The sequence below is a fragment of the Trichosurus vulpecula genome, chromosome 2 (genome assembly GCF_011100635.1).
Source record: "Trichosurus vulpecula isolate mTriVul1 chromosome 2, mTriVul1.pri, whole genome shotgun sequence".
NCBI lineage: Eukaryota > Metazoa > Chordata > Mammalia > Diprotodontia > Phalangeridae > Trichosurus > Trichosurus vulpecula.
In genome coordinates this window covers 362284299-362298950 of record NC_050574.1, presented here as the reverse complement: position 1 = coordinate 362298950, position 14652 = coordinate 362284299, and the positions used below count along the sequence as shown (strand labels likewise).

At 39.8% G+C, this 14652-nt stretch overlaps 1 protein-coding gene across 4 annotated transcripts in view; it reads left to right on the top strand.

Moving 5' to 3' along the window:
- The first annotated feature begins 296 nt into the window (after positions 1-296).
- NXPE3 (neurexophilin and PC-esterase domain family member 3) overlaps positions 297-14652 on the top strand; it is a 40032-nt gene continuing 25676 nt past the window's right edge. For 2 of the 4 annotated variants that reach the window (XM_036746900.1, XM_036746897.1), the window contains exons 1-4: positions 297-453; positions 3760-3894; positions 5195-5315; positions 9108-9385. In XM_036746900.1, coding sequence (XP_036602795.1) covers positions 9293-9385 — 93 coding nt within the window. In that variant the 5' untranslated portion in view covers positions 297-453; positions 3760-3894; positions 5195-5315; positions 9108-9292. The remainder of the gene's footprint in view (positions 454-3759; positions 3895-5194; positions 5316-9107; positions 9386-14652) is intronic. The other 2 variants (XM_036746898.1, XM_036746899.1) reach the window with 2 other exon arrangements.

Below are 14652 nucleotides of genomic sequence, written 5' to 3'. Positions count from 1 at the left end.
GTCTATGTAGCAGCAGCGGCTGCAGGAAGTAGGAGGTTAGTACAGGTGGGGAGTTGATGATAAAGGTAATTCCAAGGGGAGGAGGGAAGGCCAAGCCCGTTGTGGAGCTGGAAGAGGGAGGAGTAGCAGCAGCGGCTGAGCCTCAGTTCAACAGACTTGGACTCATAGCTTCATTCACGACTGTCAATCACCTTCCCAGGCTCCGCCTCTCCCGAACCCAACCAATGCTTGACTGCGGACGGGTGAGGGGAGACGTATTGGGGTCACAGCAGCTGAGATACCGGGAAGTAGAAGGAGGCTGGAGGCTGGAGGAGGCTCTGGGTTGACCCTGGACGCGACCCTGGTTGGTTTTGCGGCTCCTGAGCTTCCCAGCGGTTATGTGAAGGGCTGCAGGAGGGATGGGAGCTGGGGACCCGCCAGCGGCAGCGGCGTCTGCAGCGGCCGCTCTAGGTGGTGAGTAGCGGGTCCCCGAGACAGCAGATGAAGAGCTTTGCTTGAATGGCTTCCTCCCCACCCCTCGTTCTCGCTTCTACTACATCCCCTTCCCGTATCCCCATTTGCAAACTCCCGGAGTTCCCTGGCCCCTTCTACTGTTCCCAGCCGCGTTTCCCTCCCTTAGCGCGGCCTCTAGAGACTCCCATTAGCTTTCCCTTCCTCTTTATTCCGATTTTTTTGTCCAGTCTCACTGGGCTAGCGGCACAAGTAGCCCCTGGGGCTCGCTTGCTGTTGCTGCTGTTGCTGCAGGGCTGGCTGCAGTGGACGGCTGGTGGTTAAAGCCTCGCCTCGCGGGTGTCACTCCAGCTAGGCATGGTATGGGTGGTTTCCTTCGGTATATAGTATATAGTACAATCTTGAGAAAAGGAGACCCGTAGTGACGGCTTTACCTACTCAGCTGGAGGAGAGGCAGGGCAGGGGAGTAGGGGGTTGGCCTTACTCGGAATAAGGGGGCAGGCCTTAGGGGACCCTTTGGGAGGCCAAGACTTTGTGACCATCCCTCAGCTGGCTAGGACCTCCTGAGATGGTCTCCTCCACCCACCTTTTTTTCTTTTGCAGCGGGAATCCCCTCTGCCTCTCTTTTCTCTAGGGCAAACACGCATCCTTGCCACACTGATTTTCTAAAAGCAGAGTTGTCCCTTGGGGGAAGCGGGGTTAGGGTGTGCTGTTGATGACAGAAATATTTGAGGGAGAGTGTGTCTAAGAGTCAGTGCAAGAGTGTGTAAAGGGATCTGAGCAGGGGAGAACTATGCTGTACTCAAAGATATGGATTTGAAGAATCCTTGACATATCTTTGTCAGGACCGACAAGTACAGCAGCCCTGCCTCTTCTACATTTTTTTCTTGAGACCTTAGGAAGAGCTTGCTGTCAATACCAGCAAGCACTCCTAAAACCCTGCTCAGGTTTAATTGACCTTATTCCAGAAAGTGGGAGGCAAATTATATGGGTATATCTCCCTCCTCCCCCAAAAAGTACTGTACTATAGGATCTTGAATTGGAAGGAACCAGAGGGATCATTTCTTCAGCTCCTCCCCACCCCACTCCTTTTACAGAAGAAGAAATTGAGGCCAAGAGAGTAATTTAATAACTCGCTCAGGATTACACTTATTGTCTGTAGTAGAGGCAGGATTGGAACCCAAGTCTTGGTGCTGCCCAGACTTCATGCTATTCCCGGATATCATTATGAAGTTGAACTGTCTAATTTATTTAGTATATTTCTTCATTCTGCCTGTTATCATGTGTGCGCGCGCACGCACGTGTGTGTGACATTTTTAGGTTGGCAGTTAGGTGTGTTTGTAAGTTCTTTTAGAGGTACCTCAGATATCCTCTGGTCTAGGGGTTCTTTTATTTGTGTATGTCATGGACCTCTCTGGCAGTTTGGTAAAACCTATCGACCCCTTCTCAGAATAATGGATTTAAATGCATAAAATGAAATACATAGGATTTGAGAGGAAGCCAATTACAATGAAATTAAGTTATTAAACTACATATTAAAAAAAAAAGTTCATAGAGCCCAGGTTAAGATCCCTTGCTCTAGTACGACTCTCACCTGAAACACAAATCTCTTCAATAGCATGTCATTCAGTCTGCTTGAAAACTTCAGTGATAGGGAGCTCGCTGTCCATTTGTCAGTCCATTCTATTATTAGGCCTTGTTGTTGTTCACTCATGTCTGACTCTCCGTGATCTCATTTGGGGTTTTCTTGGCAAAGATACTGGAGTGGTTTACCATTTCCTTTTCCAGCTCATTTTACACAGGAGAAACTAAAGCACACAGGGTTAAGTGATTTGCCCAGGGTCACACAGCTAGTTAGTGTCTGAAGCTAGATTTGAACTCAAGAAGATAAGTCTTCCTGACAACAGGCCTAACACTCGATCAGCTTCACCACCTACCTGCCATTATGAGGACTTCCTTATGTTAAAATGAAATTTGTCTCCCTATAACTTTTACTTATTGGTTATTGTTCTGGGCTAACCAGATTGTCTAATCTCTTTTCTATGAAACAATTTATTTAGTTTGAAATCCTATTATTCTAAGGGGCTGCCTGAGAGGTAGGGTACCAAAAATAATTTCTCTACAGTTTTGTCCAGGGTTGACTTTGTATGTTTCACTCTCCAGCAGTATAATCTCTCTCCCTTCCTCATTGTTTAGGTAAAGTACTAACAAAATTTCCTTTCAAGTAAAATCTAAAATATGGTAGCCAGATAGAAGAAAAGACAAGACAAATACTGTCGTAGGTCAGTGCTTCCCAGTTTTAGGAAGTACCTAAATTAAGGTCACCAAGGTCCTTAAGAATCATCTGTAAAGCCTCAAAATGGTAGATGAGAATATCTGGTTAGAGTATTTTCTTGGCCATACATAGGCCAGGTGGTCTATAACTTGTCCTCCTATGTCATTAAGGCCCTTATCCTGTCCTCAAGTTTTATAGGAGCAGGAATTATTTGAAGGTCCCTCAAGTATGTCCTCACATGATGCTCACTCATTTTGAAGAGGCAACCTTTGGAAGAAACACTAGACAGGGCCTCCTGGGATCTGATGAGATCAGTCTCATCATGTTCAACAGTTTTATATTAACTTGGAAAATAGATAGATGGCACATGTCAACTTTTCAGATGGCAAGATGCTAGTAGGAACAATTATTATAGTTGATGACAAAATTATTATTTAAAAATTTGTGGCAACCTAGAATGATGGGATCAGCACCATGGCTATTCATAGTGGTGAATTGGGAGTGGTGAACTGGGTCAGCTCCATGGCAGTCTGGGGGCAGATTATAGTGTAGCAATTGGAGGAGGAGGAAGAGGAGGAAGAGGAGAATGAGGAGAAGGAGGAGAAGGAGAAGGAGAGGCTACTGCCCATAGTTAGAGAATAGCTGCTGTTGTGGAGCTTTATGACAATTGCTTTTATTTCTCTTCTGGGAGAAGGTGGATTTAGGAAGGGGGTAGGGGAACCTTCTTTGATATGAGCTTTTCTCTTTTTCCAACAGTGCAGGATGTTGGAAAAGGGGCCCCTGGAGTCAAGCGTGGTTCTCCATTGTCTCTTCCTCTGGATATCTCGTGTATTTTGGCTATGCTTGGAACTTCCTATTGATTTTTGGGGTGGTATTGGTGGTCAGACTTCCTATATTCAGAAGACCTTCTTAAGAAAGCCTAACACTGATTGTCTCAAAAATTGTCAAAATTGAGACCTTCATAAAAGATGTTTAGTGATGATGATGATGATGGTGATGCTGATGATAACAAATTCTTTGTACTTTGCCATCAGGATGCCTCAGCTGCTGTCTCACCCTGGAGCTTCTCTCAGAATTTGGGGCCTCTTCACCCTGGAACATCCATCCTTCCCATGAGGCCTTCTCACCCTTGAACATCTCTCTGCCATGCTGACTCCCTTCTCCCATTGGTGAGTTCCTCCCAGGGCCTCCATTTTTAAGAAGGACCCAGGCCAGCCAATTTTCATACCCTTGGTGGTTATGCTTTTGACTTTTTGGAATTCAGCATCAGGCCCATGAACTAGTACCCTCCTCATCCCCTTTTTTAACACTTTTTTTGTGTGTTTTCTTCCTCCATTAGAATGTAAGCTCCTTGAGGACAGAGACTGTCTTTCTCTTTGCTTGTATTTGTATGGCCAGTGTTTCTTAGCACAGTGCCTGGTACATAGTAAGTGCTTAATAAATACTTGTTGCTTTCCCTCCTTGAAAGTAAGGATTGTTTCATTCTTTGTATTTATAGCATCTAGCACATAATAAGTGCTTAAAAATGCTTGTGGATTGGTTGAAATATAAAAGCTTGTACTTGGTTTAAAAAAATCGGTTACTTAAAAACAGTATGGGAGGAAATGGCTTTTTTGGGTAGAAATGTTCTGGTGATTTTTTTGGAGCAGTAGGAAATCAACATTGATGTGAAAGGCTAAAAATCTAATGTGATTTTATATTTTAATAGTTAAATGGATCTGTAAGCTCGTTATTTATATATGCCTTTCAGTAATATAGCTCATAACCCATCTATGCCTTATTATCCTATGTGATTTTTTCCAAGTCATACTATAAATCCTTTATGAGGAGCTCCCCCCAAGATGGGGACCTATTTCTAGGTTTCTTAACATTATATAGATATCAATGCAGCATTCAGATTATCTCTTATTCCTCGTCATTGTTACATGAACGGCCAACCCCATTTTCTGATCATACATCTCTTTGTTCTCTTTTATGCCACTATTTACAAGTAATTTATCATTGGTAATATATTGTACTCACCATTTGTCTCTTTACTGACTTTTGGGTGACCCACAATTTTGATTCTGCTAAGATTATAGTTTCCCTAGATTTGCAACCATCTAAATATCACTGCAGGACTAGTGATATAAGAAAGAAAGGTTTTCATTTGGGAGAAAAGCTTGGGATCAGTGAAAGAGCTTTTCAGTTTCATAAATGTAATCTGGAGAGGCAGTATCATGTGGTGCATAGAGAATGGTCTCGGAATCAGGAAGATGTTTGTTCAAGTTCCACTATTGATATATATTGGTTGTGTGATCCCAGGCATGGTCCCCCAAGCAGTACTCCAAGACTAACTTATAGAGCAGATGCCGATTTGCCTTGGAAGAAGAAATTTCCCTATTAGTAGTTCTTTATACTAGTAAAATTGATGTTTACCACCTCTCCAGCTCTCAGAATCTAGCTTCTTTCCCTTCTTTGCAATTCCAGGTCCAGTTAATTGTCCATTTGCAGTGCCTGTATTTATGGATGGATCTACTGAACGAGTTGTTCAAAAAAGTCAAATAAGGTCAAGTCAACAAGCATTTATTAACCATCTCCTATGTGCCAGGTACTATGGTAAATTATGGAGATACAAAGAAAACAAAATCCATTCCTGCCCTCCAGGAACTCACAATATAATGGGGAGACAATATGCAGACAACTATTTACAATCTCTTTCTCTCTCTCTCTCTCTCTCTCTCTCTCTCTCTCTCTCTCTTTCTCTCTTTCTTTCTCTCCCTCCCTCCCTATTTCCCTCCCTATCGCTCCATCACCTTCATCCCCATCCCTTCTCTCTTCTCTTCCTCTCTTGCCATATATGTCTGTATAATTTTAAAAAATGCATCGGACAGAATTTTATAGGGAAGGTATTAGCATTAAAAGGGATTGGAAAAGGCTTCTTGAAACCAGGGAACCCAGGAGAGAAAGATGAAGAGGAAGAGAATACTAGGCATAGAGAAAAGCGACCAGAAATGTCCCAAGTCTGGAGATGGAGTGTATTCTGTGAAGAATGTCAGGAAGACCGGTTGTCACTGTATCAAAGAGTATGTGGAAGGGAGTGTGATATAAGAAGACTGGAAAGCTAGAAAGGAGTTAGTTTATGAAAGGCTTTAAAATCCAAACAGAGGATTTTATATTTGATCTTGGAGATAACAGGCAGCCATTTTTGGATTTGGGGGGGTCAGGGTCAGATCTGCTCTTTAGGGAAATCTGTGTGATAGTAGAATAGAAGAAGATGGAGTGGCGTAGGGGAAGATTTGAGGTAGGGAGACCAGGCAGAAGGCTATTTTAATAGTCCAGGGATAAGGTGATAAGGACTTGTACTAGAGTGATGGCAGTGTCAGAGGATAAAAGGGGGCATGTGTAACTTAGGGTGCAGTAGTAAAGCTAATTTACAATTAGGTATGCTTTTTAAGGATGGAAGTATGCTAATAAGACACATGCATTAGTACACACAATCAAACTTTACTGACCGGTCAACAATACATGGTATCAACCCCTCTAGGAACAAACTACCAATTTGATTTCAAAAGTGTCACATACTAGTGCTCATGAAAATATTCCTTCTCTGCTTAGCCAGAGGCTGTGTGTCTCCCTCCAAGGTGGTAAGTTTTCATCAATTAGCAGTGTTCTCAAGTGAACAGAACCTTCTGAGTTTGGGGAGTGCAGGAGCCTGTTCTAGTCAAGACCCAGGAGCAGGCTGATCCCTGGAGTGTCTGGTGAGTTTTTATGGTTCTGGCTAAGGGTGTTTGCAGATTACATCTAGGTTCTGATCGGTGACCAATAACTTAAACTTATGATGATGGGAAACTATCAATCAGAGTTTTAGTTTCCTAACATCATTAGCAAACATTTATCAGTTACTTATCACATGCTTATACATATTCATACTTGTTTACAAAATTTGGGGGACATACACTTCATTAGTTGTTTATCATACTTAGGGAACCCACACATCATTAGTAGTTATTTACTAAAAGAGACATATACAGCATCAGTAGTTGTTTACCAAATTTGGAGGATAATTGTCAAACTATGTCACTCAAATGCCATTCATCATCTCTAAACTGTATTACTCAAGTCCTTATCTTATTATAGATAAACAACTTATATAACAACTACTTAGAGAACGGAAGCTTAAAACAAAAGAGAGCTGCTCATTCTACATTAACATATTTATTACCACTACAGCATATATAAGAGATATTTGGAAGATAGAATTGACAGGTCTTGGGAGTGGATTGGATATATGGAGAGTGAGGAGTTGAGGATGGCACCCAGATTGCAAACCTGAGTGACTAGGAGGATTGTTGTACCCTCACCAGTAATAGGGAAGTTAGGAAGGGAGGAGGGTTTGGGAGAAAAGATAATGAGTTCAATTTTGGACATGTTGAGTTTAAGATGTCTACAGGACATCCAGTTCCAAATGTCAAGTTGGAAGTTGGGCACCTGAGACTGGATGCCAGGAAAGAGGTTAGGGCTGTATAAATAGATCTGAAAATTATCTACACATAATATATAGATAAGAGAGCCTAGGATAAAACTTGGGAGGACACTCACTGTTAATAGGCATGACCTGGATGAAGATCCAGCAATGGAGACTGAGAAGGAATGGTTGGACAGGTAGGAGGAGAATTAGGAGAAATCTGTGTCACAAAAACGTGGAGAAAAGAGATTATCCAGGAGAAGAAGGGGTTCAATATTGTCCATTTGGGAAGGTGAAGAGGGAAGAGGATTTGGAAATGCCCATTAGTTTGGCAACTAAGACATCTTTGGTATCTTTGAAGAGAGTTGTTTCAGTTGAAGGATGAGGTTGCAAGCCAGATTGTAGAGAATTAAGAAGTGAGCATCTGGTTAGGAAGTGGAGGCACTAATTGTAGAAATCTTGCTTGAGGAGTTTAGCCATGAAAAGGAGAGATATAGGATAATAGCTAGCAGGGATGGACAGAGCAGAGGAGGGCTTTTTGAGGATATGGGAGATAATGTGCATGTTTTTAGACAGCAGTGAAGCAGCCACTAGGTTAGTGAGAGAGTGGTCATGATGGAAGGGGCAGTTCTGCTGGAGAAGAGTAGGTAGAATGAAATCACTTTTGTAGGTAGAGCAGTTAGCCTTGTCAAGGAAGAAGGGCCATCTCCTCATGTGAAACACATGTGAATGCAGAGAAAGTGGGGGAAGGTATCTGAGTGACGTGAGGTGTGGCCCATGGGAAAGGAGCTCTCAATGAAAGCCTTTTTTAAATCTTTTTTTCTTTTTTTATTATTTAATATCTTTTAGTTTTCAGCATTAATTTCCACAAGATTTTGAGTTCCAAATTTTCTCTCCATTTCTACCCTCGCCCCACTCTGAGATGGCATGTATTCTGATTGCCTCGTTCTCCAGTTAGCCCTCCCTTCTGTCACCGCACTCCGCCTGTCCTCTCTCCTCTTACTTTCTTGTAGGGCAAGATAGATTTTCTATCTTGCCTGTATGTCTTATTTCCCAGTTGCATGCAAAACCAACTTTTTTTTTTGAGCATCTGCTTGTAAAACTTTGAGTTCCAAATTCTCTTCCCTCTTCCCTTCCCACCCACCCTTCCTAAGAAGGAAAGCAATTCAACATAGGCCACACATGTGTCATTATGCAAAACACTTCCACAATAATCATGTTGTGAAAGACTAGCTATATTTCCCTCCATCCTATCCTGTCGCCCTTTATTCAGTTTTCTTCCTTGACCCTGTCCCTTTTCAAAAGTGTTTGCTTTTGATTACCTCCTCCTCCTATCTGCCCTCCCTTCTATCATCCCCCCTTTTTTATTCCCTTTCCCTTACTTTCCTGTGGGGGATACTCAATTGAGTGTGTATGTTAATTCCTCCTTAAGTCAAATACGATGAGAGCAAAATTCACTTATTCCCCCTCACCTGCCCCCTCTTACCTTCTGACAGAACTGCTTTTTCTTGCCACTTTTATGTGAGATAATTTACCCCATTCTATCTCTCCCTTTCTCTCTCAATATATTCGTCTTTGACCCTTTAGTTTTATTTTATTTTTTAGATATCATCCCTTCATACTCAACTCACTCTGTGCCCTCTGTCTATATATATGTATATTCCTTTCAACTATTCTAATGCTGAGAAGGGTCTCATGAATTACACACCTCATCTTTCCATGTAGGAATGTAAACAAAACAGTTCAACTTTAGTAAGTCCCTTATGATGTCCCTTTCTTGTTTACCTTTTCATGCTTCTCCTGATTCTTGTATTTGAAAGTCAGAATTTCTATTCAGCTCTGGTCTTTTAATTGAGAAAACTTGAAAGTCCTCTATTTTATGGAAAGTCCATATTTTGCCTTGAAGCTGATATTTCTTTCTTTTTTCTCCTTTAGGGACTCTTTGAATGATATTTGTTATTTAAATCTACTATATGAATACAAGGAACTGTGAATGTCCTAACTGAGAGAAGCAACATTACCTGGAAGTTTGTTTGTAACCCTGAGAAACAATGACATTGACCTCTGTGGAGCAAAGGCAGCATGGTGTCCACCATGACTGATGGAGACACAAGTAGACAATGTGGACGAATTTCTGCAAACCATGGTTTTTCTGCTGTCTCCTGGCAGCATTGACCATTGTGCTGCTAGTTCTCAATGTTAACCAGTTAGAGGTGAGTTTCATTTCATTCCAACAGAACAGAGACCCAAGGATTCTTGGGATATAGATTGCGTGTGTTAGAGAGTAAGGGCGTGGGAGAATGAGAGGGTCATCAGAGAACTTAACTGTGGTTGCATTTCTTTGCTTTAAGATTTCTCATATGATTCCCTGGTCTTGTAGGTATTCAGGATCCAAGATTGACGAAACTGATTTGTACAGGGATGTATACAGAGGTTAGAGGGACATATAGAAAGCTGAGCAATATTGCGTATAGTACAAATAATTACCATATTGATATTCTGTAAAAGTGAAAGGGTTAGCAGGGTACCTGAGAGTGGCAGAAATTCTAAAAGTGACAGATTGGCTTTTACCACAGGGTGGAGTTAGAACATTTCCCCCTCTTAATTGAAATTCTCTTTCCCCTCAGCAATTTCCACTCATTTTATGGAGATCCAAAAAACAAACAAAAAAACCCCCAAAACCAAAATTCCACAGCAAAGGGAGACAAAGGTACATAGTTTTAATTTAGGGTTTTTTTTTAAATTAACAAACAGAGCAGTAGTAATATATAAATGCAGAGTGCGTCCTTAGAGAAACTATCTTCCTGAAACCAACCATTCCTTATTTAATCTCTCTCCTTTCAATCTGGTCAAAGGTGGACAAAAGATACTCCTCTTTATTGAATTTAACAAGGACATTTCTAGTCTTTATTTGGTCACCTCATATTCTTAATTTCAAGAAATTATGATCTTTCCCTGAAATTGATTCATCAACTGATTATGTCTCAGATTCAAGTGAGATGGAAGACTTTAGATTGACTGCTGTAGTTGGCCTTAGACATGAGCTGTGTGACCTCACTCAATGTCTTTTTGCCTCAGTTTCCTCAACTATAACAATAATAATAAATTCTTAACATTTCAAGGGAAGGTTGTTATAAGGATGAAATGAGGTAATATTTATAAGGTGTTTAGCACAGTGCCTGGCATGTAGTAAATTCTAGCTATTATTATTATTAATTTCTTAATATTTTATAATAGTTGGCCATAGGACTATATGCTTCTCTGCTGTCAAGTTAGGTGATGCAGTAGACTTTGAGAGAGGAAGATCTAAGTTCCAATCTGGCTCATACACTTTCTAGCTTTGTTACCTTGAACAAGTCTCTGTAAACCTCAATTTCCTCATCTATAGAATGGGGATAATACTAGTACCTACCTCACAGAGTTGAATTTGTAACTCAAATGAGTAAAGTGCTTTGCAAGCCTTAAAATGCTACATAAGTGCTTATTATTCATTATTACTATTATAGTCTATAAGCCTCCCTTATCATATTATTAAGGTGGTGTCCTATAGCTCTGTTCACTGCCTCCCATAATTAGCACTTAACGCTTAGAACAACAGTGTCAAACATGCAGCCTGTGGGCCTTATGCAATCTATGATGCTCCTGAGTGAGGCCTGAATTAGATTAAAATGTAATTACTATCTGATTTTAATGTGTTGATGGATTAATCTAAAATTATGTAAATATGTAAATAAATAAAGAGTATAGAAATATAAATAAGTACATTTTATATATAAATTTACATACAGTTCCTTATTTAAAATCACTCTTTTTTCAATTTGATCAAAGGTGAACAAAGAGGTACTCCTCTTTATTGAATTAAAAACATTTCTTGCCTTTATTTGGTCACCTCAAATTCTTAGTTTATGTATGTATATATAGAGTGTATACATATTTATAAAATATTATACACACACATCAGCGAGGTAGAGTGCCAGGCCTAGAGTCAAGAAGACTCATCTTTCTGAGTTCAGATCTGGTCTCAGACACTTAACTAGCTGTGTGGTTCTTGGCAAGTCACTTAGCCCTGTTTGCCTCAGGTTCTCTTTGCCAAGAAAACCCCAAATGGGGTCACAAAGAGCCAAACACAACTGAAATAACTGAGCAACAAAATTTCCTTTATTGTATTGTTCCAAGATTCTTGAACTGTATCCAATTCCTTCCTTCCTTCCTTTCTCTTCATTAGTTTCTTTAATTCCGTAGGTGTAGCTGTTCTCTGCTTATTTTATTCTGTAATATTCTTTCACTGCCTTAAAGTTCTTTGGTTTGTTCATTGTTTTGGATAATTTTTAAGTTTGTTTTGAGGATTCGGGATCATCTTGCTACTTTGGGAGCATTTCTCCATCTCTTCTTGAGGGCATGTTAAGGAGGGAGGTTTCTTGTGCTTTCTTGCTTTTCCATCTTTCTGGAAGTTTCCCCATCTTCATTTTATAGCCACATCTAGTGAAGCACAGAAGTTCCTGATCTTTTTTTTGGAATGGATGTAGTGAAGCCATTGAGAACAATGTCTGTGAAAGTACTTTAGTATTTAGCTAGAAAGTGCTCTGTTAGTCTAAGATACAGTATCAATTGGCATTGGGTGGCATAGTACAATGAAAGTTGAAAGCAAGTCTTTGTAGTTAAGAGGCCTAGGTTCAAATTCTATCTTTGATACTTAGTAGCTTTGACTATGGGCAAGTCACAACCTACTGCACCTTAGCTTCCCCACCTCTCCATTGTTCAGTCATTTCAGTCATGTCAGGTTCTTTATGACCCAATTTGGGGTTTTCTTGGCAAAGATACTGGAGTGGTTTTGCCATTTCCTTCTCCAGTTTATTTTACAGATGAGGAAACTGAAGCAAACAGGGTTAAGTGCCTTGCCCAGGGTCACACAACTGGTAAGTGTCTGAAGCCAGATTTGACCTCAGGAAGATGAGTCTTTCATGATTCCAGGCCTGGCACACTATCTACTGGGCTACCTAGCTGCCCTTTCCTCACCTCTAAAAAGGAGATAGTAATATGCTTACCACTTTCTTCACAGTATTATTGAAGAAAGTACTTTGTAAGCCAGAAAGAACTTTCCAAATGTGAATTATAACTTTATTTTGTTTAAATATGATTCAGTGGAGTCTTCAACAGATTATAAATCAGAATTTAGCATTGGAATGGAATGAAAGGGAACTAGTTAGACTTTTTGGGAAAGGGGTTTTCAACTATTCACAATTATAGACTACCTCAGTCCCTAATTTCAGTAAGTTTTAGCTAATACTTGAATAGGCTCTAAAAATGTCTGCCAACCTTTTACAATTCTAAATTTGTTTTGTGGCTGTGAAAATCAGACCCCTTTCCTTTACTTGTTTGACATCTCTCACTGTCCTCACTTGTGGCGTAGCAGCTTAAATGTGTTGTTCTTTAAATTAAAATGAGGCAGAAGTTCCCAAGCTTTGGCTATAATCTCTCCTTTTTAGGGAATTTTTTTCCATTGTCTTTTTAAAAATTACTCCTTCCTGTGTTCTGTTCAGTTTTGTTTGCAGGTGTCCAGTTTAATGTGTGACTGTAATTGTGTGTTGCAGCAGAAATGATGATGCCTCACATTTTGATTGGATGGAATTTGTTTGCTGTGGGTCAGACCAGTTTATATGGCACCATCCTAATTTTCTTTCTTTCTTGTTTTTTGTTGCCATTTTCTCCTTTTCTCTTACTTATCTCATGGGGCAGTAAAAAGGGTATTGGATTTGGAATCAGAGGATGAGGGTTCAAATCATGGCTTTGCTGGGTCTTTTTTACTTATAAAATGAGGATTTGGGCTAGGTGATCTCTCAGGTCCTTTCTAGCTCTGTGATCCTCTGGATCAGAAAGGTCACACATGCAGCTCATGGCCACATATGGCTCTTAACATTCCTGAATGCAGCATGAATGAGACTAAAAGTATAATGGGGAAATATTTAACAACATAACTAAAATACAATAAAGCACAGATAATGTTAATTTGTGGTTTTCTAAGTTAATATGAGGCCCACAGGATCCTGGTTAGTGGCATCTGTTTTTCAGCTTGACGCTTCTGCTCTGGATCAAGGGTTCTCATCCTATGGTTCATTAAATTGTTTATTTTAAAAAATGCAATGTGTCCTAAAAGTTTTAGTGAAGTTTTATGGTTTAATGCCTTAAAAATTACACTTGAAATTGACAGATTGACATAACTATTGTCTGGCACCTCAACTTTGAAATAAGGGACTGAGTACCAAGAATTTGGGCAAAATCTCTATGTCTGTCATCGTTGTTGGGTACCCCCAATGGACATTTTTGTTATCTGAGACTCTTCAAATATGTGGATATGATAAGATAATAAGGTTTTAAGCCAATGAAGCTTAAAAATCAGACAAAGACTTTTGGGATGCCTTGTATTTTAGTAACTGTTTTCAGTATAATTGTTTTCTTTTTAATCTTATGTATTTTTCTTTATTTACTTAAAACATTCTGAGAACAGATCCAGAGGCTTCACCAGACTGTTGAAGGGGTCCATGACCTCCCTTAAAAAGTTTAAAACCCTGCTCCAGATCTATGATCCTGTGGTCTTGAAGCTGATAATTTATAGATACTCTGCAATAATAAAATCTTCTTGATTTTATTGGGGATATTCCTCTCCCCCCAGTGGAACTTTTTTTAAAAAAAACTTTTTAAATAGTATTTTATTTTTTCCAATTATATGTAAAGATAATTTTCAACATTCTTTTTATAAAATTTTGAGTTCCAAATTTTCTCCCTCCCTCTCTTCCTCCCTTCCTAAGACAGCAAGCAATTTGATATAGGTTATATGTGTAATCATGTAAAATGTATGTCCACATTAGTCATGTTGTAAAAGAAGAGAACAAAAGGAAACAAATGAAAAAAAATAAAGTAAAAATAGTGTGCTTCTAGCTGCATTCAGACTCCATAATTCTTTCTTTGGATGTGGATAGCATTTTCCATCATGAGTCTTTTGGAATTGTCTCGGATCATTGTGTTGCTGAGAAGAGCTAAGTCAGTCATAGTTGATCATTGCACAATGTTGCTGTTACTGTGCACAGTTTTCCTGATTCTACTCGCTTCATTTGGCATCAGTTCATGTAAGTTTTTGCAGGTTTTTATGAAATCTGCCTGCTTGTTATTTCTTATAGCACAATAGTATTCCATAACATTCATGTACCACAACTTGTTCAGCCATTCCCCACTTGATGGACATCCCCTCAATTTCCAGTTCTTTGCCACCACAAAAAGAGATGCTATAAATGTGTTTGTACATATAGGTCCTTTCCCCCCACCCTTTTTATAATCTCTTTGGGATACAGACCTAGAAATGGTATTCCTGGGTGTAAGAGTATGCACAATTGGATTGCCTGTGAACTCCAGTTTAAAAATCCCAGTTCTAATCCAAATCTCTCATTTTATAAATGAGTAAACTAAAATATCCTTTCATGCCAGT